General features: G+C 39.8%; 1 protein-coding gene across 4 annotated transcripts in view; it reads left to right on the forward strand.

Moving 5' to 3' along the window:
• The window catches only part of PLPPR5 (phospholipid phosphatase related 5), a 124,691-nt gene that overhangs the window by 39,329 nt on the left and 63,338 nt on the right, over positions 1–22,024 (forward strand). For all 4 annotated transcript variants that reach the window (XM_043878161.1, XM_043878162.1, XM_043878159.1 and 1 more), the window contains exons 2-3: positions 5,766–5,898; positions 11,217–11,467. In XM_043878161.1, the coding sequence (XP_043734096.1) occupies positions 5,766–5,898; positions 11,217–11,467 (384 nt within the window). The remainder of the gene's footprint in view (positions 1–5,765; positions 5,899–11,216; positions 11,468–22,024) is intronic.

A 22,024-nucleotide genomic window follows, 5' to 3' on the forward strand; every position in this document is an offset into this window, starting at 1 on the left:
ATCAGGGAAGTCTTTCTATACTCAGTTCTCTTATACCTGGAGACCCCAGGAGCTGTAAAGGTGCTCTGTGCCCCAGCAAGTTTCCCTTAAAACTGTAGAAATACGATGGAACTCCAGGGTGTGACGTGAGTCTTGAGGAGTGTCAGAGTGGAGCAGGGAGGTGATCTGGCTAAACCTGGAAAAATTAGAGGAAAGGCTTACACGATCCTAGATAGAGGCTGTGGTCAAAATAGCTCTAAACTTGGATTCAAATTTTGGCTGTGCCAGGAATAGACATGATTAATTTCTTTATTTCTCTCTGGATCGGTGTCCTTATCTCTAAGGGCAGACTGAGGTAAATTTCATTCATTCTAGCAGCCATTCATATTCATTGCCAGTCACCGTGCTTTAATATGAAAGTATAAAGAAAACATTATACAATCCTTGTCTCAGAGAATCTCTCAATTAAGTGGAGGAGACAGATGTTGCTGATACTTATAAAAGCATGTGTAAAGTACCATAATAAATGTACAAAGTGCTATTGGAATGCAGAGAGGGAGGGATGGCTTGTCCCAGGAATAGAGCTGCAGCAGAGTAGGCAATATGTAAATCATGTCTTAAGAACAGAACTGCCTACCATTGCCCAAGTGTAAAAGCCAGAATATATGGGAATGCCTGGTATGTTTGAGAATGAAAATGTTTAGCTGTGACTAGAACATAGCGTGTCTGGAGGTTTGTAAGAGAAGCTGAAAAAGATGGGTTTAGGTTAATCTGTAAATAGTCTGCTACAAGAGCTCCTGGTATTCCCTTGCCTATGAGGACACACTGGAAATTGTAAATCGAGGACCTGGATTGCACACAATTTGAGCAGGGAAAATGAAAGCACAGAGGTGAGTTCTGATGATGCTTTAATGCAGGAAAGAAATGATGAGGAAGAAATGACTCTCCTGCATTGCAGGCAGTCTCCTCCATTGCAGGTGGATTCTTTACTGGACTGAGCCACCAGGGAAGCTGATAGAATTTAACAGTTGATAGAGGCAAAGGAAGGAAATGAAGGTTTTAGTGTCGGGGTAAAGATGAGAATTTCAGCCTGTATGTCCAAGGTGACAGGAGGTTTAGGGTGGGAGACAGGAATTTCATTTCAGATGGCAAGGCTTGGAGCGCTTCAGCATGCCAATCTGAGCACGCAGAGATTTTTCTATGTAATAAATGGTTTTACTTTGTAATTAGTGGAGATTTGCATCTGGAGCCCAAGGGAGAGAGAAATATTTAGTAGCAGGGGTTGGTAAAGCCTTAGGAGAAATGAAGTCCTCTAGAGTGGGCTTCTGACAGGCGAAGAGAAAAAGAATCAAAATAAAAATCAAGGAACATAGAATTTAGGTCTGCAATTCACTGACCAGAGCCTCTACCTCCAAGGCAAACTCAATCCACCTTAGCCTATGTTCAGGTCAAGTTGAGCGCTACCGGGAGAAATACTATCTCCTTTCCTGTTCTAATACTGCCTTCTCTGTAGGGCTTGCATCAAAATTCTCTCCATCCGTCTAATACTTATTCTTCCTTGAAGTGTAGTAAGGATCACCCCCTATCTTTCTTTTATGTTATGTTAATTTAGGTTCTCCTAGGGGAAAAAAGTGAAAGTGTTAGTTGCTAGTTGTGTCTGATTCTTTGTGACCCCATTGACTATAGCCCACCAGGCTTTTCTGTCTATGGAATTCTCCAGGCAAAAATACTGGAGTGGGTTGCTGTTTCCTTCTCCAGGGGATCTTCTTGATCCAGGGACTGAACCTGAGTCTCCTGCATTGCAGGCAGATTCTTTACCATCTGAGCCACCAGTTCTCCTAGAAGCAGGTACCAAATGTTATTAAATATATAAGAGATTTATCAAGGGAAACATTTGTAAAAGTTGGAGGGTGGTAAGCCCGAGAAGGCAAGGAGAGCATTCAGATTATGAGAAAGATCTGACTCATGTGAAGGAGAGAGGGAAGGAAGAAGGATGGAGTAGGAGGCACCTCAGAGTACAGCGCAATTCCAAGAAAACTTTGACCAGAATTGTGGGGCGTCTTTATGCCACATCCCAGAGGAGTAGACTCACCTGAATTCCCCCACTGTGCTAGCCATTGCCAGGAGAGCCTGCAGGCAGTGGCTCAGTCACAGGCATGCTCTGTCACTTCCGTTGTGTCCAACTCTCTGCAACCCTATGGACTGTACTCTGCCAGGCTCCTCTGTCCATTAGCTTCTCCAGATAAGAATGCTGCCGTGGCCCTCCTCCAGGGATCTTCCTGACCCAGGGATCAAACCTGCATTTCCTGCAAGCCTCCTGCATTGCAGGCTGATTCTTTACCCACTGAACCATCTGGGAAGCCTGTGACTCAGTAATTAATCCAAAGGAGTGACACCTGGGACCATCAGACCAAAAACCTCCCAGAGCAGAGATCCTAGCGGCACACATTTCATGGCCACCATAGATGCCTTCAGTGACTCAGTGACTCTTCCTAAATGTTCTGCTGGCACTTACTGTCCACACCAGTCAAAACTCAGCATGTGCAGCCTTCCACCATAGTTTCATTTTGTGTCCACCCAACTGGATTATAAACCCTTCTTTAAAGATCAGTGCAGTGTCCTTAACTCAGAGGCACCTAGGTATTCATCATAATAAGAATTGTGTTATTTTAATGACTTGAATTTATCTGAGAGTTGTAGCAGTGGGAGTTTTGACTTAGGAAGTTGAGATGGGGGCAGTTAAGAAAATGATTTTGTTGAGGAGTCCCATAGATACCACAGTGAGGGAGGGAGAATAAGAGCAAACATACCCCCTAAAGAAAAGCAGACACTAGGGCCTAGGCACATGCATTTGATTAGGTAAAGTCCAGGTATGCAAACAAAACACAGGATCCAGAGAACATGATGGAAATTGCTAGTCTAGACAAGAGCTAGCAGGAAGGAGGTCCAGAAAGATGTAACGGATGGGAATTTGAAGTAGACATCACTGCAACCCTTTGAAAACTAACCTTTCTACCCACAAGACAGTTTTCATACACCATATCACACCTTCTTAACCTTGATTAATTGGACCAGAAGAGACACCTGTCTCAAGCTGAACCTTCCAGGAATTTTGACTCTGGGTTCAGTAAATCTAATTAGTTGAATTTTCCTTGAACTGAGCTGACATGTTGAACACAGAGTTCTTGGAGCCTGCTGGGATACTCATGTACCCTAAGAAGCAGGAGATGCAGATTGCAGAAAGATGAGAATGAGTCAGACGTTCAGAGAATTGAGGTGAGAGCGTGACTCCAGACAAGAATGAGACTGAGAGAATGGTTGCCTGGACTCCTGAGACATTTCCAACCCTGGACCTAATCCTGTGCCTTACAACACTAGGTTCTGAGATAACCCGCCAACCTTAGATTAAATTCCCTATTCTTCTTAATCCAGTTTGAGTGGGATTCTTTTTTTTTTTTTTTTTTCATTTATTTTTATTAGTTGGAGGCTAATTACTTTACAATATTGTAGTGGTTTTTGTCATACATTGACATGAATCAGCCATGGATTTACATGTGTTCCCCATCCCGATCCCCCCTCCCTCTCCCTCTCCACCCGATCCCTCTGGGTCTTCCCAGTGCACCAGGCCCGAGCACTTGTCTCATGCATCCAACCTGGGCTGGTGATCTGTTTCACCTTAGATAATGTACATGTTTCGATGCTGTTCTCTCGAAACATCCCACCCTCGCCTTCTCCGAGTGGGATTCTTTTAGTGGTTCAGGTGGTAAAGAGTCTGCCTGCAATGCAGGAGACCTGGGTTCAGTCCCTGGTTTAGGAAGATACCCTGGAGAAGGGCGTGGCAACCACTCCAGTATTCTTGCCTGGGAAATCTCATGGACGAAGGAGCCTGGTGGGATATACAGTCCACAGAGTGGCAAAGAGTGAGACACTACTGAACAACTCACCCAGACACACTTTTAGTGGTAGCCAAATAATATCAACCTTGACAGTGTTTGTCAGGTATGCTCAAGACTAAACAGAAAACTCAGAAAAGCGCAATGTGCAGAGATACAGACAAGCAAGAGGTTATCCTTAGGAAAACTCGGAAGAGTAGCTTGAACAAGGCAGCTTTTAGTCTGCTAACTATAAATGGGTAAGCAAGTCAGAAACTAAGCACACAGAACCTGGTTACAGGAACTAGGGTGTAAGGTAGAGCCTTCACTGCAGGAAGAAGGCAGAAAATGTTGGTTATTGGGAATCAAGTAAAAGTCAGAGGCAGACGAAGACCTCTGATCTATTGAGGATGAATTAATTCATACTCTCAGAATTCTTGGGTGTCTGCTACAGTCTGGGGCCAGTAGTGTGTTAACGGACTGAGCTCGGGGCTCAGTGTACTGAGGGATGGAGCCAGCCTGTTGGTGGAGACACCGTGATACCTGCCCTGGAGAAGAGGAGGCTCAGAGGGCAGAATCAGGGCACCAGTCAGCTGATTATCTGGAGTGGATGATAGAATGTTAGAATTTGAAACATTCTGAACAAAACAGACTTGGAAAAAGTTGAGACTGAAAACTCAGAAAGGAGAACTTTCAAGGAGAAGCAGAGAGGAAGGTAGGCCATGAAAGAGTGATTCAGAACAGGAGATAAGAAGGTGTCAGACACTCAGCTTGTCTATTTGTCAGTGTCTCCTAGGGCCTTGGTGGCAGCTGACGAACGTGTAAAAAATACCTCTTGTGCCTGTTTAGGCTGAATGAACTGTTTTATCACAAACCTGCTCTACCTTGCCAAAGTCAAAAACTTCAGGATTTGGAAAGCTTTTGACTCTAGCCTTTCCTAATTCACTTGTGCCTCACCAGACAGACAAGACTAGATTCCTTTAAATTCATTCAGCTCAACATCTTCTGGTTAAACCTTGAACCCTCACATACTTGTAAGAAGAAATATAGGATAAGAAAAGGAGACAGAAGGAAGGATAAAAATTCAGAGATACCTCATGATCTGCTGCATACAGATATTGGGATACATATTGGGATAAAATTAAGTCAAACACTTGATCTCCTGTGAGCTCCTTGTCTACCTCCCACTTAGAATTTTGAATATCTTGTAATCATAGATACTGCTTTTCACAAAGACCCCAAAGTCACTTCTCCAGTGGGTGTCAGGGAGTCCCCATATGGTCCTATATTTAACCTTGGTAGGATGACCTAAAACGTAACCTAGACAACGACAAATTAGGAGACACGCTATTGGCTCTGGTTTCTTTTCTCATAATCTTATTTCTAGTGTGGTTGTTCATGGTATTAAATAGAGTCAAAAGATCGAGGACTGAGTCAGCAATTTCTGTCTGGCTTGTGATTGGCCTTATGGGGAGCAGATTGTTTAACCTCAGACGCTCATTTCCTCATCAATATTGTTAGGACACATGACACTTGCTCCAGCACCTTGCTGGGTCATGTTTTTTAATTGGGGTATAGATGCTTTATAATATTGTGTTAGTTTCTGTTGTACAACGAAGTGAATCAGTTGTATGTATACATATATCCTCTCCCTTTTGGACCTCCATCCCACCCCACCCCCTATCCCATACCATATTAATTTCATACATTTTTGAATTGAGAGAAATATGAGTTTTATATATATGGGGGGAGGTTATAAATAAAAAGGTTTGGTCAACCAAATATGGCTCAGCTTTATATTGAGATTGTTACCACTCAAAAGAACTCCTTTTTATTCATTTTTTAAAAGTAGAGATATTCTGCATTTGTACTGGTTAAATTCTAATATTCTTTAACCTTTTATTTCCTTGCAAGATAATAGTTGGAGAAACTGCTGTGTTTTGCCTACAACTGGCCACAAGGGATTTTGAAAACCAGGAGAAAACTATTTTAACTGGAGACTGTTGCTATATAAACCCACTGGTGAGGAGAACTGTACGATTTCTTGGTATGTGTTCATTGAATTGTTTTTATTGTTTCTGAAATAATGTTTATGTATAAGCTAACCTTTAAAATGGTTGCAAATATTAGGTTATATTTTCTTTGAAATGTGTCAATTTGGTTTTAAAATAAACACTTCATATTATTTTCTCTCCTGTTCTGCAAAATTCCACTTCATGGTGTCATTTCCACATTATTTTAAGGAAAAAAAAAATCCCACCACACTTGGATATTTAATATTCTAAAAGAAACTAAAAATTATGTAAATGAAAGAAATGGTTTAGTGTTTGTTAAATTTCAGAAACAATGCTTAGGTAGAAATGATGATCTAGGTTGATTACTGAATATCACAAAAGACAAAAAAGAATAGCTGGACAAATAAAAGAAATGCTGTATTGGTTAATTATAATAAGTAGCACTCCATGAACTACTTCTCAGTTGTTGCTTTTTTTTTTGTAATGCCAACAAAATTGTATTCTTGACCCATTTAATCTTTGTATGAGAATCATTTAATAACAAAATAAGCAATAATATACTCAGAACTGAAGTGTTTTTGATAAAACTGAACCTAAATTCTGTTAAATTATATTATGCCTACTTAAGTAAAATTTTTTTATTCATTTGCACCCATATTTAAAGAATATACAGGCATTCCTCGCAAGATATTTGAACTCAGTTCTAGACCACTACAATAAAGTGAATATCACAATCAAGTGAGTCACATGACTTTTTTGGTTTCCCAGTGCATATAGAAGTTATATTTATACTATATTTTACTCTGTTAAGTATGCAATAACATTATGTCTGAAAAAATACATACTTTAATTAAAAATACTTTTAAAAATAAAAATGGCTAAAAAATGCTAATCATCATTGGAATATTTAACGAGTTGTAATCTTTTTGCTGGTGGAGAGTCTTGCCTCAACCGATCATATTGGTAGAATCTGAAGGTTGGGGTGGCTGTGGCAATTTCTTAAAATAGGATAATAATGAAGTTAGCCATAGTGATTGACTCTTCCTTTCTCTAATGATTTCTTTGTATCATGCAATGCTGTTTGACAGCATTTTACCCATGGTAGAACTTCTTTTGAAGTTACAGTCAGTTCTCTCAAGCCCTGCTGGTGCTTTATGTAGTATTTCAAATCCTTTGTTGTCATCTCAACAGTCTTCACAACATCTTCACTAGGAGTAGATTCCAATCTCAAGAAACCACTTTCATCTGTGAGAAGAAAATTCTCACCCATTCAAGTTTTATCATGAGATTGCAGTGATTCAGTCAAATCTTCAGGCTCCACTTCTAATTCTTTTGTTATTTCCACCACATCTGCAGTTACTTCCTCCACTTAGTTCTTGAACCCCTCAAAATCATCCATGAGGGTTGGAGTCAATTTCTTTCAAACTCATGTTAATGCTAATATTTTAACCTCTGCCTATGAATCATGAATGTTCTTAATGATATCCAGAATAGTGAGTTCTTTCCAGATTTTAAATTCCCTTTGTCCAGAACCATCAGAGGAATCCCTGTCTATGGTAGCTACAAATTTATGAAATGTACTTCTTAAATAATAATGTTACTGAGTCCAAGCTCACTCTGCTCGCTGTACAATAGGCCAGTTAATCAAGAAACCAAGTGTTGAGGCAAGGAATATGACTTTATTTGGAAAGCTGGCTGATCAAGAAGGTGGCAGACTAATAGCTCAAAATGACCATCTTATTGGAGTCTGCGTAGAACAGAGAGGGAAAGTAGGTGAGGAAGTAAAGTAAAAAGGTATTTATCTTGCAAAATAGGGGATATGTTAATTTCTTCTTCTGTGCAGCCACTCACAGGTGGGCTGGGTCAGACTGTCTCTAACAAAGGCAGAGGGACAGGGTTCCTGGAGACAGACCACTATGAGTGATATAGTAAAAAAGCAATGAGAAGTGAAGATTAAAATAAGAAAACAGATCCAACATGGAATCAGAATTGGCTCTTCCCTGCAACAGTAAGATTTGAAAATCAAAAGTCCTCCTTGATCCATGACCAGCAGAATGAATGTTGTGTTGGCAGGCATGAAAACAATATTAATCTCATTGTACATCTCCATCGGAGCTCTTGGGTGACCAGGTGCATTGTCAGTGAGCAGTAATAAACTTGAATATTTTTTCTAAGCAGTGGGTTTTAACAATGGGCCTAAAATATTTAGTAAACCATGTAATAAACAGATAATCTGTTATCCAGACTTTGTAGTTCCATTTACAGAGCACAGGCCGAGTATATTTAGCCTAACTCTTTAGGGCCCTAGGCTTTTCAGAATAGTAAGTGAGCATTGGTTTCACCTTAAATTCACCAGCTGAATTAGCTCCAAAAAAGAGAGTCAACCTGTCTTTTGAAGCTTTAAAGCCAGGCATTTTCTTCTTTCTAGATCTGAAAGTGCCTGGTGGCATCTTCTTCCAATAGAAGGCTGTTTTATCTACATTGAAAATCTGTTCTTTAAAGTAGCTACCTTCATTAATGATGTTAGCTAGGTCGTCTGAATAACGCTGCAGCTTCTGTATCAGCACTTGATGCTTCACCTTGTACTTTCCTTCCATGGAGATGACTTCTTTCCTTAAACCTCATGAATCATCCTCTGCTAGCTTCAATTCAAGCTTTTCTTCTACAGCTTACTCACCTCTTTCAGCTTCTGTAGAATTGCAGAGGGTTAGGACCTTGCTGTGGATTAGGCTTTGTTTTAAGGGAGTACTGTGGTTGATTGGAACCATCCAGACTGCTACAACTTGCTTCAAATCAGCAATAAGGCTGTTCCACTTTCTTATCACTTGTGTGTTCACTGGCGTAGCACTTTTAATTTCCTTAAAGAGCTTTTTCTTTGCATTCATGACTTTGCTAAATGGCACAAGAGACCTAGCTTTCAGCCTGTCTCAGCTTTCGATTTGCCTTTCTCATGGAGCTTCATCCTTTCTAGCTTTTGATTAAGGATGAGATGTGTGACTCTTCCTTTCACTTGTATATTTAGAGGCTATTGTAGGATTTTTAATTGGCATAGCTTCAGTAATGTTGTGTCTTAGAGAGTAGGGAGGCTGGAGGAGAGGGAGAGAAATATAGGGGAATGAGTAGTTGGTAAAGCCGTCAGAACACACACATTTATCAAGTTTACTGCCTTTTATGGGTACAGTATGTCTTGCACCCAAAGAACTACCATAGTAACATTAAAGATAATTGATCATAGATCACCAATAACAAATAAATCATAATGAAAAACTTTGAAATATTGGGAGAATTGCTAAAATGTGACAGAGACACTCAGAGTGAGCAAATGTTATTGGAAAAATAGTGTCAGTAGACTTGCTCAACACAGGGTTGCCACAAACCTCCCATTTGTAAAAAAAAAAAAAAGTACTCTTCATGAAGTCCAATAAAGTGAAGCTCAATAAAACGAGCTCTGCCTGGATGGCATAAAGTGTGCATTTAAGCCTGTGCGTGTTTCTTACTTATGTGATTTATAAGATATTTAGAAGTAGTTGCTTTGTTCCTTGTTTCCTTGTTTATCATGATTTGGATGTTTCTTGTTTGCTATAATAAAAGGGAAGATTGTAAGAAAAGCATTACTATAGAATAGGACATCATTCTTTTTTAGTGACTTTATTCTGGAGGTCACACGCCAATGTATCTGGAGGATACACTCATGGGATTTCACTTTAATAAGTATCTCTGTAGTCAACTTCAATATTGGACTTGGGCCTGATGCACTATTTTAATTCTGAAGCACATTTGGGAGCTTTATAAGTATCAAGAGACATTTCCAAATCCTTATCAAATATTCCTCTCTAGACAGGAAAACTTATTATACCAGATAAAAAGAATGATTTGGTTAAATACAATGAGTACATCTTAGCCTAGATTTCAAGAGAAGAGAGATGAACACTTGTCATTTAGGTTCCCATGCTAGGCCATGGGATTTGAAAGGTGAGGGTGTATACAATAACATTTTATTGAGCTTTATTGTCTTCTTTTTCTCTGCCTCTGCCAAATTTCTGATTTTAATAACATTTACTTGTATGACTCGTGGAATGCTGGTAAGATGGAAAGAAAGCTCTTCCTTGTAAACATTTCCAATAAAGAACTAAGGTCTTTGTTTCATTGTGGTTTATATACACATGGAGTTTTGCTGTGTGCGGGTCTGGGTGTTAGAACCTTTTATAATCTTATATAATGCTTTGAAAATGAAAAGGATAGTCATGTATCTAATCCTGGAAAAATATTTTTTCCTGCTGATTTGCAACACATCAATAATTATGTAAAGCCTTAGGAAATAAACAATCCAGAAATACGTGACAAAGAAAAAAACCATCTAATTATCATAATAGAATTATATGTCTTTTTAATGAACCAGCTGTTTGGGAAGTAGTATTTTGGTATAGTTTTAAAATGTCCTTGATAAATTTTATTATCAAAAATTATAAAAGAATAGATTTCTTTACATTGATACCACATCTTTGTAGATTGTAGCTGTAAGTTTGACAGTGATGCCAAAGAATCTGTTTTGCCTCTCTTACCTAAATATAGAGATAAGTTTTGGCGTTAGTGGCCAATTATTTAGAAAATTTAGAAAATAGTTTTGGTTTTTGAGTAAATTGACATAATCCTTACAAAAGGGGGGAAATTTATGTACTTAATTTTTTATGTTCAGGTAAACAAAGCAAGTAAATTTTAATATTGTGAAGATAATTTAAAAATTACAATCTAATTGCTTTATTATTTACTAAATTGTCCCAAACTTGAGAAATTGAAACTCAATACATAAAAGATAAGCTGGGACTTAGCAGTTACATGCTTTTTAAAAACTGATGGCCTAGGATTTTGCTAATTGGCACCTCCAGCTGAGTTAATATTAGTTAGAATGGGCTTAAGAGGTATAATTAAAGGGAGATGACTGCTCTGTATTATGTTAGTAAGATATTCAAAAATAGGGATAAAAGAAAGATTGCTAACATTAGTAGAAGGTGATAGACTGAGCCCTCTCAAGGGAAACACGTCTCCATTTAAAAAATCACATTACCCAAACACAGTCTTAGAATATATTTTCTTCTTTTATCTTATGTCTTATAAACCTGCCATGCATAAACATGTAGCCAGTGGCAGACAACTCAATATGTTAAATAATTTAACACTCCCACTAGTTCAGAAAGCAAAGGGGGAAGCTGGAGGGAGTGAAATGGAAGGAATCATATGGATGGACGTGTGTGAACTACTCTGTAGTTTCTAAAATATTTCCCGGTTGGTTTATTGTAAACTGAACCACAACAAACCAAAGGGTTGAAAATGGTGTGTTTTTCTTCCTCAGGAATTTATACATTTGGACTGTTTGCAACAGATATCTTTGTAAATGCTGGACAAGTTGTCACAGGAAACCTGGCTCCCCATTTTCTTGCCCTGTGTAAACCCAACTACACGGCGCTTGGGTGTCAGCAATATACGCAGTTCATCAGTGGGGAAGAAGCCTGCACAGGCAACCCAGATCTCATCATGAGAGCGAGGAAGACATTTCCATCCAAAGAAGCGGCTCTCAGTGTCTATGCAGCTATGTATCTGACAGTAAGTAAGGATTAGAAGCCATTCTTAATTTGTCTTTCTGGTAATTCTCCCAAAGTAGAAACTACTTCTCCCTGCCATAATGGAAGTCACATTAACAGTTTTCTGCAGGCCATTTAATTTATCTTTAATAATAGCTGTTGGTACTGTGACTAAAATTAAGTCAGTTGACTCTCATGAGATTATGTGTGGGTAGTTGGTTGTATTAAAAAATATAGCCATTAGCATTTCCATTTGAGAATATGTTGGTCTTTATATTAAATAGGGCTTAATGGAAACAAATTTGTCCTATGCAGTCCTTATAAACTTATAATAGTACAACTAAGAGAACTACCGAGGCCTGTTTGCTGCCTCCTCAACCTCCAGTGTTCTCTGGTGAAGGTAGAGAAAGAGACACTCTTTTTCTAGAAAGTTCTTTTTTGGTGGTAACTCTGTCATCTCAGTATCTCTATCACTGTTTTAGGATTTTGTTAGAACTAACCAAATGCCATTATAAATTATACACATTTTATTTATTCTTGAGTATTTGCCATCATTCTAGTGGTAAGAGCCAGACCGAAAATGCAGATCTCTTGGGACGTTTAGGTCGAAGGAAGTGGTCACCACTGAGTGCATCAGCGATGGGCACGAGTAGGAAGAAGAGCAGCCTTTTCAGGCAGTTCTTGTCCCCAGCGTTTGTATCCATCATTCTTACCCTCTATCACCAGAAGCTGCCTTGAAGCTATAAAGTTGCGCTCCAAAAGTGTTCTTTGAAGACTTTTTCTTAGTTCCAGTAAGAAGTGCAGAACATTTTTCCTTTTGGAGTCCTCCTAGTCAATGGTGCCAGTAACTACTTCTGATTTCAGCTCAATGACAAGAGATCTCAGGGTCAATGTCAAGCCAAATTTGACTAATTTCTAATTGCTTGAAAAAACTCAGAATTATTTTTCCCCTCAGAGAGCTATTTGATTATGGAAATGTTTCTAACGTTCCTAATGTAAGCTTGTCAGTTTATCTCTAAAAGAGAGAATATTTCCTGTGGCACCTCTGCTTGATATTGGAAATAAAGATTTCTAGATAAAAGACAATTTAAGAGTGGAACTATAGCATTGTATATAACACTCACAATGGCAGAGTCATTTTGGAGGTCATAAGGGTGTGCATTTTAACATTTTTAAAGTGTTTAAGCCAAGCTAATTCTACCATTTGCTTCTTGGACTTTAAAAGAAATCCCATCAGGAAAATTTTTATAGCATTAAGGACCAAATCCCATTCTATCCATTTTCTCTTCTGTACAATTTTCCAGTTACAACTCTCTTCTTTCTCTCATACTACCAGCACTGTTCCTCTAATTGCCCCCTATTTCTTTAGCCCATTAGTTTTGCTTTCTGCTACACATTTTAAGGTACTTCTAGACTTGATATAAAATCTTCTAATCCATGTGTGGTTCTTTCTTAGTCACTAAATTGCTTAACTCTTTGTTCCACCTCCCCTAGAAGGTAGAGCAGTTAGCCTTAATATGAAGATTTAAAACTTGTGTGAATCAGGAACAGTAAAACATTTTTCATTCACTGTCATCACATCTAAATCTTATGTTTGTATTTGTATCTGGATATTAATTGTAAAGGTCTTCCCTGGTGGTTCAGATGGTAAAGAATCTGCTTGCAATGCAAGAGACCTGGGTTCGATCCTTGGGTTGGGAAGATCCCCTGGAGAAGGAAACGGTAACCCACTCCAGTATTCTTGCCTGGAAATACCATGGACAGATGAACCTGGCAGGTTATACAGTTCATGGGGCTGCAAAGAGTTGGACACGACTAAGCAACTAACACACATGAATTGTAAACATGTCTTGCGTATAGACATGTGCCAAGCCAGTGACTTGAGACAAATTCCAGAATACTCTCAGACCCCAAATACTGTTACCTGATTATCTTAGCACTAATATGGATTTTGTTGTGTGATCAGGGTATGCCAATGGTAGTGAATGTGTTAGTGTAGTGAAATGCTTGGTGTTTTTATTCTGCTAAAATGGTGTGTCTGCTGGCATTTGTTTAGCAACTTCTTATCTGTTTTTTGTTTGTTTTACCAGCTTACTTAAAGGCACTTATTTAAGCTATGTCTGAATTATAAGTCACACTTTTCTAGTCTAGACTTGGGGCTTCCCAGGTTGGCACAATGGTAAAGAATCCACCTGCCAATACAGGAGACACCAGAGATGCAGGTTCAATCCCTGGGTTGGGAAGATCCCATGGAGGAGTAATGGCAACCCACACCAATATTCCTGCCTCAAAAGTCCCATGGGCAGAGGAGCCTTGCAGGTTATAGTCCATGGGTTATCAAAGAGTTGGACACAACTACGTGACTGAGCATGCACGCATGCACTGTTCTAGTCTGTAATAAACACTTGGAGATGTTTTAACAATAATAATTATTATTATTAGCAAACATTTATTGAGCATTTAGTATATGCCAGGCACTAGTGCTTTACTTTTATTTATTTAATACTTTAGCTAGTTTTTGTTTATTTTAAAATTTCTTTATTATTTTTACTATTTGTGTAATAGGTGATTATTTATCACTGGAGAAGGGAATGGCAACCCACTCCAGTATTCTTGCCTGGAGAATCCCATGGACAGAGGAGCCTGGCGGGCCACAGTCCCTGGGTTCGCACAGAGCTGGACCCGATTGAAGTGAGTAAGCAGCATCACAGCCCTGATGTGTGTGTGGTTAGCTGATTCCCTCCTGGTCCTACATAACCTTTGCATCCATAGAAGTTAAAGCCAAAGGTTCAGGTGGTAGCTATGTTAGAGCAAAGAAAAATGTAATAACAATCTAGCACTCAGAAATCTTCTATTGTTAAACAGTGGTTCAGACTAAAAATCAGGATTCCTGCTTGTAATTACATTGAAAGGTACCGCTGTCTTGTGAACAATAGATTCTGTTCTCTGCTAACTGCTTTTCTCTCTTTTCCACCACCCCTTTGTGTGTGTGTGAGCGTGGGTGGCTGCTATGGCAACTCTGAATATAACTCCTACTGCAAATGGAGGCAGTACAGTCAGGATTTGCTGTTATAGTTGAACCTATACACATGCATATATTTTCTCCAGCTTCACTGGAGACACCTTGGGAAAACTTTATAATAAAAATGTTGGGGTTTCAATAGGAAATGCTTGCCAGAATTTTTACATGTAGATGAATAGGGGAAAACAGCCATATTTTCAGTATTCTCTGTGGAAATAGGCTTATTGCTGTATTTAGGCAGAGATATATTTGTTTATTGTGGTGAAGGTGTTATAAACATATGTAAACACATAAATAAAAATAAATGAGCCCTATTAGGAAGTATGCAAATAAGAATTGAAGAACATTTTCCTGATGCTTCTCTTTGTGGATTAGTAAATAAAATGAAGGAACTCGAACTCTCCCTTAGCATCTCACTTTAATTAAGGCTGTGGGGATAATTTGATCACAGAGTTGTTATCTTTTGCTTTTCTGAGAACTTTCAGGGAAGAAAATCCTATGCTTACTTTTGCAAATGCTGTCGGTTTCCCAGGAAAAAATTCTGGAGGTTATTTAACCATCAACCATTAAATTTATAATTCAGTGTTGAGTTGCATTAGAATAATATTTAAATTAAGTTTTGTGGCATTTCTTTTCATATAAAATGGATAAAATTTTTTTCAGTTAAAATCAAATGAACTCCAGAATTGGAATGAGACGTAATGTTTGATGACTTTCCAGTTAACCTCATAAACCATTGAAACAAAAAGTCATAGAATGGTCTCTCTAGATCACTTCCAATTCTGACCTCAGGTTTTCTGAAAATATTTTTTTTAAAAAGGGAAGGGTCAATTATATTTAATAGTCTTTTTACATTATCTGTTGCTGCTTAACAAACCACCCTAAACCTCAAACAGAATTTGGGGAAGCATGCCCATTTTTGAAGCAGTTGACTCCATGAGACTGTCTAGATGGGGACAGTATTTGGAGAAAGGATTGGAGAAGGTAAAAAGAAAATCTCTGAACTGTCTTTACAAATTTGTCTTCACTGGCTGGTGAGACCTGGCTGACATCAGAAAGCCATTCCTGTAAATCATCCCCACTCAGGAGTAATTTAACACAGAAATGTATATGGTCCTTGAGCTCCAGATTTCAAATGAGCAAAATTGTGTCTGGTAGACAATACATCAAACAGTATTTATTGAGCATCTACTCATAATGTGGCTGCTATGCTGTCACTTGACCACTGGTGCCACACTGTTATTAGTCCATTGACATTTCTGTTGTGAGCCTTCAACTATGTGTTAATTGGTATCGGGTGGAGGAAGGAACTAAAGATATCTGCCAAGTACCCATTGGGTTCCAGTATTTTCACCACCATAGACCCTTTTATAGTTTACCTTTTCCCTCCCAGCTACCACTCCTCCATGAACTCCATGTTTTTAAATGTTCTGTTTAACATAGTAACACTTTCCCATCCCAACTTAAGCCCAGATATTAAACAATGGTCCATAGTAATAAAAATGTAATATGCTGTTTGAAACTGCACAATTCAGTTATTAAAACTGCATACATACAATTATTAAATAACAAACAGTGAATGATTGAAGACACATGGGTACTCTGCCTCTTCACCATAATTTTACCTGGCTTCTGGAAGTGATACTTATATCTGGGTATTCTGTGATTGACCTATGGATTTATGGTGGCCTCTGGTTCTCTGGTTACATCTCAAAAATTTCTGTGGATTTCATGTATCAGAACCACTCAGCAGCATGAGATCACCAATGTTGCCAACTGCCTTAGTATCAGTTCAGTTCAGTTCAGTCGCTCAGTCGTGTCCGACTCTTTGCGACCCCATGAATCGCAGCACACCAGGCCCTCCTGTCCATCACCAACTCCCGGAGTTTACTCAAACTCATGTCCGTCGAGTCTGTGATGCAATCCAGCCATCTCATCCTCTGTCGTCCCCTTCTCCTCCTGCCCCCAATCCCTCCCAGCATCAGGGTCTTTTCCAATGAGTCACCTCTTCACATGAGGTGGCCAAAGTACTGGAGCTTCAGCTTCAGCATCAGTCCTTCCAAGGAACACCCAGGACTGATCTCATTTAGGATGGACTGGTTGGATCTCCTTGCAGTCCCAGGGACTCTCAAGAGTCTTCTCCAACACCACAGTTCAAAAGCATCAATTTTTCGGCACTCAGCTTTCTTCACAGTCCAACTCTCACATCCATACATGACCACTGGAAAAACCATAGCCTTGACCAGATGGACCTTTGTTGGCAAAGTAATGTCTCTGCTTTTTAATATGCTATCTAGGTTGGTCATAACTTTCCTTCCAAGGAGTAAGTGTCTTTTAATTTCATGGCTGCAATCACCATCTGCAGTGATTTTGGAGCCCAAAAAAATGAAGTCTGACACTGTTTCCACTGTCTCCCCATCTATTTCCCATGAGGTGATAGGACCAGATGCCATGATCTTAGTTTTCTGAATGTTAAGCTTTAAGCCAACGTTTTCACTCTCCTCTTTCACTTTCATCAAGAGGCTTTTTAGTTCCTCTTCACTCTCTGCCATAAGGGTGGTGTCATCTGCATATCTGAGGTTATTGATATTTCTCCCGGCAATCTTGATTCCAGCTTGTGCTTCCTCCAGCCCAGCGTTTCTCATGATGTACTCTGAATATAAGTTAAATAAGCAGGGTGACAGTATACAGCCTTAATGTACTCTTTTTGCTATTTGGAACCAGTCTGTTGTTCCATGTCCATTTCTAACTGTTGCTTCCTGACCGGCATATTGGTATCTCAAGAGGCAGGTCAAGTGGTCTGGTATTCCCATCTCTTTCAAAATTTTCCACAGTTTATTGTGATCCACACAGTCGAAGGCTTTGGCGTAGTCAATAAAGCAGATCACCAGCCCAGGTGGGATGCGTGAGACAAGTGCTCGGGCCTGGTGCACTGGGAAGACCCAGAGGAATCGGGTGGAGAGGGAGGTGGGAGGGGGGATCGGGATGGGGAATACGTGTAAATCTATGGCTGATTCATATCAATGTATGATAAAACCCACTGAAATGTTGTGAAGTAATTAGCCTCCAACTAATAAAAAATAAATTAATTAATTAAAAAAAAAAGAAAAGAAAACTTTAAAGGGTTGTATAAAAGAAAAAAAAATAAAATTAAATTATGAAAAAAAAAAAAGCAGAAATAGATGTTTTTCTGGAACTCTCTTGCTTTTTCGATGGTCCAGCGGATATTGGCAATTTGATCTCTGGCCTTTGCCTTAGTATAGTTCCAGCCAAAAGCAAAGAGTACATTTCAATTAGTGCATGTGGCCTTATTATGGGTAAATATACTTTTGTATTAAGCTCTTTGAAATATTGAAAAATACGTCACAGAATTTCATTAATATGTCTGGGGTTTCTTAGGTGTTAGCAAACTCCAGTTTGAGGATTGCTGGCAGCCTTTGGATATTCTAATTAGGAAAATAGGACTTACCATAATGGGGCAATGTAAGATAGCCAGGGCTCCATTATGACTTCTGTAGTCCCTAGCACTTGGATGTGTGCCTTCACGGGCCACTTCTGCCATTAAAAATTATGTTCATGCATGCTAAGTAGCTTCAGTCATGTCTCACTCTTTGTGACCCCATGGACTATAGCCTGCCAGGCTCCTCTGTCCGTGGGATTTTCTAGGAAAGAATACTGGAATGGGTTGCCATTTCCTCCTCAAGGGTATCTTCATGACCCAGATATCCAACTGGCGTCTATTATGTTTCCTGCATTGGTAGGCAGGTTCTTTACCACTAGCACCACCTGAGAACCCCCTAAAATATATATGTGGGCTTCCCTGGTGGATCAGCCATAAAGAATCAGCCTGCCAATGCTGGAGACACAGGTTCGATCCCTGGGTCAAGAAGATCCCCTGGAGAAGGAATTGGCAACCCACTCCAGTATTCTTACCTGGAAAATTCCATGGACAGAGGAGCCTAATGAGCTACAGTCCATGGGGTTACAAAAGGCTCAGACATAACTAGCAACTAAATAGCAACAATAGCATGTGTATATGTTATGACTTCATTGCTATAAGAACAAATTTATAAATAATATATGTTGAATGTTTTATTTATTGTTCACTTTTTCCTTCTGGTTTTAATATTAAGACAGTTTCATAGGTCCCTACAAGTATCACTGTGCCTACTGGATAAGTTTTTCCTGTGGATGGTACACACATAATAAAGTTCTGAGTGAAATATGATTGTTAATGTACCCACTTTACCACATTACAAGTACCCACTTGTAATGACAGTGGGAGCCTCTGAGTCAGATGATATGAAATGTATAGATTGGAGCAGCTGGGGGATCCTTCAGTACTTTCTCGAGAGTCCAAGAGGGAAGAGGTCACTATTGGCAAGCACCGTGGGGAGTGCTTCAGAAGTAAGTGGTACTTAGGATGGGTCTTGAAGGTCAATATGATTTGATTAGGTAAAGAAGAGTCATTCCCGGTAAGGGGACAGGGAGAGCAAAGGCCAGGAGCAAAAAAGAGCAGATAGATTTTGGAGGGACTGAGGGAGGGTACCTCTCATAAGGAGTACATGGTGGGGGTGGGATTGTGGGGTTTAAGAATTAGCAAGGATAAATAAATCAGAAAGACCTTATAAACCAACCTGAGACTTCATGCTTGAGTTAATAAGCAAATAAATGCCATACAGAAGCAATTCTTTAGAATGATTCTATTTACTCCAATTCCTGTAAATATATATTGAATATGTGGAATGCATCAAGCCTGTACATACTAATGTAAACTCCTTCTGAAGTTTAAAATGGTCTAATAGAGAGTAAAGTGAAAGTTGCTCAGCCATGTCCGACTCTTTGCGACCCCATGGACTATATAGTCCATGGAATTCTCCAGGCCAGAATACTGGAGTGGGTAGCCTTTCCCTTCTCCAGGAGATCTTCCTAACCCAGGGATCGAACCCAGGTCTCCTGCATTGCAGGTGAATTCTTTACCAGCCGAGCCACAAGGGAAGCCCAAGAATACTAGAGTGGGTAGCCTACCCCTTCTCCAGTGGATCTTCCCAACCTAGGAATAGAACTAGGGTCTCCTGCATTGCAGGCAGATTCTTTACATCAAGAATAAAGAGGGAATTAAAAAAGAAAGAAACTAAAAGTGAAGGGACGATTTTAAGGAGATGGTCAGTCTCAGACTTGAAATGATAAGCATTTGAATTCAGTTGGTTTCCTTAAGACTGAAAGTCCTAGTGCTGATGAGACCAGAGTCAAGTGATATGAAATGTATAGATTTGAGCAGCTGTGAGACCCCTGTTTTCTCTGAGAGCACAGGAATAGGAAAGTCAGATGTAGACCCAGAGCCAGTGCTCTGATGTACACCTCAGGGTTTATACACCATCACCAGCTTAGTTGGGCTTCTCTGGTGGCTCAGGACAGTAGAGAATATGCGTGCAATGCAGGAGACCCTGGTTCAATCCCTGGGTCAGAAAGATTCCCTGGAGAATTCTTAGGAATGGCTATCCACTCCAGTATTGGATTCTTCTTGCCTGAAGAATTCCATGGACAGAGGAGCCTGGCGGACCGGCTACAGTCCATAGGGTTGCAGAGAGCCAGATACTTCTGAGCAAGGTAACACTTTCACCAGTTTACTTAGATGCTACAGCTAAGTGGAACCACACTTTCATTTATTGAAAGTAACAATCTAGCACCATACTAAGAACTCTCTATGCCTTAATCTTCACAATGGCTGGAATGAAATTTGGGTATCTTTATTTTACAGGTAACAGGACTAAGGATGCATGTGTATGTGCATGCGTGGTAATTTCAGTCAAGGTTATTCAGCTGGTATTTGCTAGAGCCAGGACTGTGACCCAGGGTGGTATGACGCCAGAGCCAGTATTAGGTTTCTTACATCACACTACCTCCTGAGGTGTGTCCCAGTGAACAGAAGGCAGTTACATTTTATCTCCCAGTGCTTTACATAGTCAGTGAAGAAAACTAGTTCATTGATTTTCATTGAAATGTTGCACAATATGAATTAGGAAGGTTGTCAAAAAAGTATACATTCCATAAGTTCCTGTTTTGTGTACTATTTTCCAGGCAGCCAAGTAGCTCAAAAACTAAAAGTAGTACGAATGGTCATTATTATTGGACTTTAACTGTACTTTGATTTTAAGTAAATGCATATTTTATTCTTCAGTTCAGTTCAGTCTCTCAGTCGTGTCTGACTCTTTGCGACCCCATGAATCATGGCACGCCAGGCCTCCCTGTCCATCACCAACTCCGGGAATTTACTCAAACTCGTGTCCATCGAGTCAGTGATGCCATCCAACCATCTCATCCTCTGTCGTCCCCTTCTCCTCCTGCCCCCAATCCCTCCCAGCATCAGGGTCTTTTCCAATGAGTCAACTCTTCCCATCAGGTGGCCAAAGTACTGGAGTTTCAGCTTCAGCATCAGTCCTTCCAATGTACACCCAGGACTGATCTCCTTTAGGATGGACTGGTTGGATCTCCTTGCAGTCCAAGGGACTCTCAAGAGTCTTCTCCAACACCACACTTCAAAAGCATCAATTCTTTGGCGCTCAGCTTTCTTCACAGTCCAACTCTCACATCCGTACATGACCACTGGAAAACCCATAGCTTTGACTAGATGGACCATTTTATTCTTATGAAGCTTAATTTTGAGTATCTTATGTTCTGCATAGTGTTTTCAGATGGTACAGGACTTTAGTGGCTTTAAAAATGACAACTTCTAACTTATCTTCAACTTCTTTAGAAGTACGATAGTTGACTGCATAGTAACCTAACAACCACTGGCCGTGCTTCATGCTTATTAGACCTCCACTGTAGGCAGTACCACTTTGATGTTACTGGCCAGAAGTGCGTTCATAAGTGCGGGATGTTTCCCCAAGTGTCCATCAAGACTCCAGTGTGCTAACCACCTCTCATTTATCTTGCCTGGTCAGAATGATGTCTTGGATGTAAAGGCTCAACATGGCTTTCAGTAAGATGTCCAAAATGTCCACCTCACTTCAGACTTTGATGCGGCAATGAGTCGGAGAGTTAACATAGCACTGACATAAACTGAGATGTGAGGAGCAGCCCATTCCAAGTGAAAGTGAACCGTTTCTCATCTTCTTGCTTGCCTGAGATAGAAAACAACACATTTGACAAATCAGTGGTTAGCTCTACTTGGTTGAAGATTCAGTAGTCTATAGTCATTCTCCAGGATCTGTCTAGACTGCTAAATTAAATGGACACATGAGAAGACCTGCAACCCCTGCATTCTTGAGATCCTAAGTGGTGGCATTAAATCTTTACCATTCCCTTTCCTAATACAATATGATTTTTCATTTTTATCCTGACAGGAGTGGGAGAATACTGTTTTCACAAGCTTCCAATTGAATTCGCCCAGTACTCCTCCTGCCTAGGGGAAAATGACCACTGGCTGTGCTCTGAGACCTAGTAAATTCATTGTGAGCCAGAGTCTGGTCTGGATTCATTCATTATGTAGTCCTCACATGACCCTACTTTACCCTGAGACCATGATGATGTTAATTCAGGTATCCAGGTAAC

Source organism: Cervus elaphus, chromosome 20 (genome assembly GCF_910594005.1).
Source record: "Cervus elaphus chromosome 20, mCerEla1.1, whole genome shotgun sequence".
Classification (NCBI taxonomy): domain Eukaryota; kingdom Metazoa; phylum Chordata; class Mammalia; order Artiodactyla; family Cervidae; genus Cervus; species Cervus elaphus.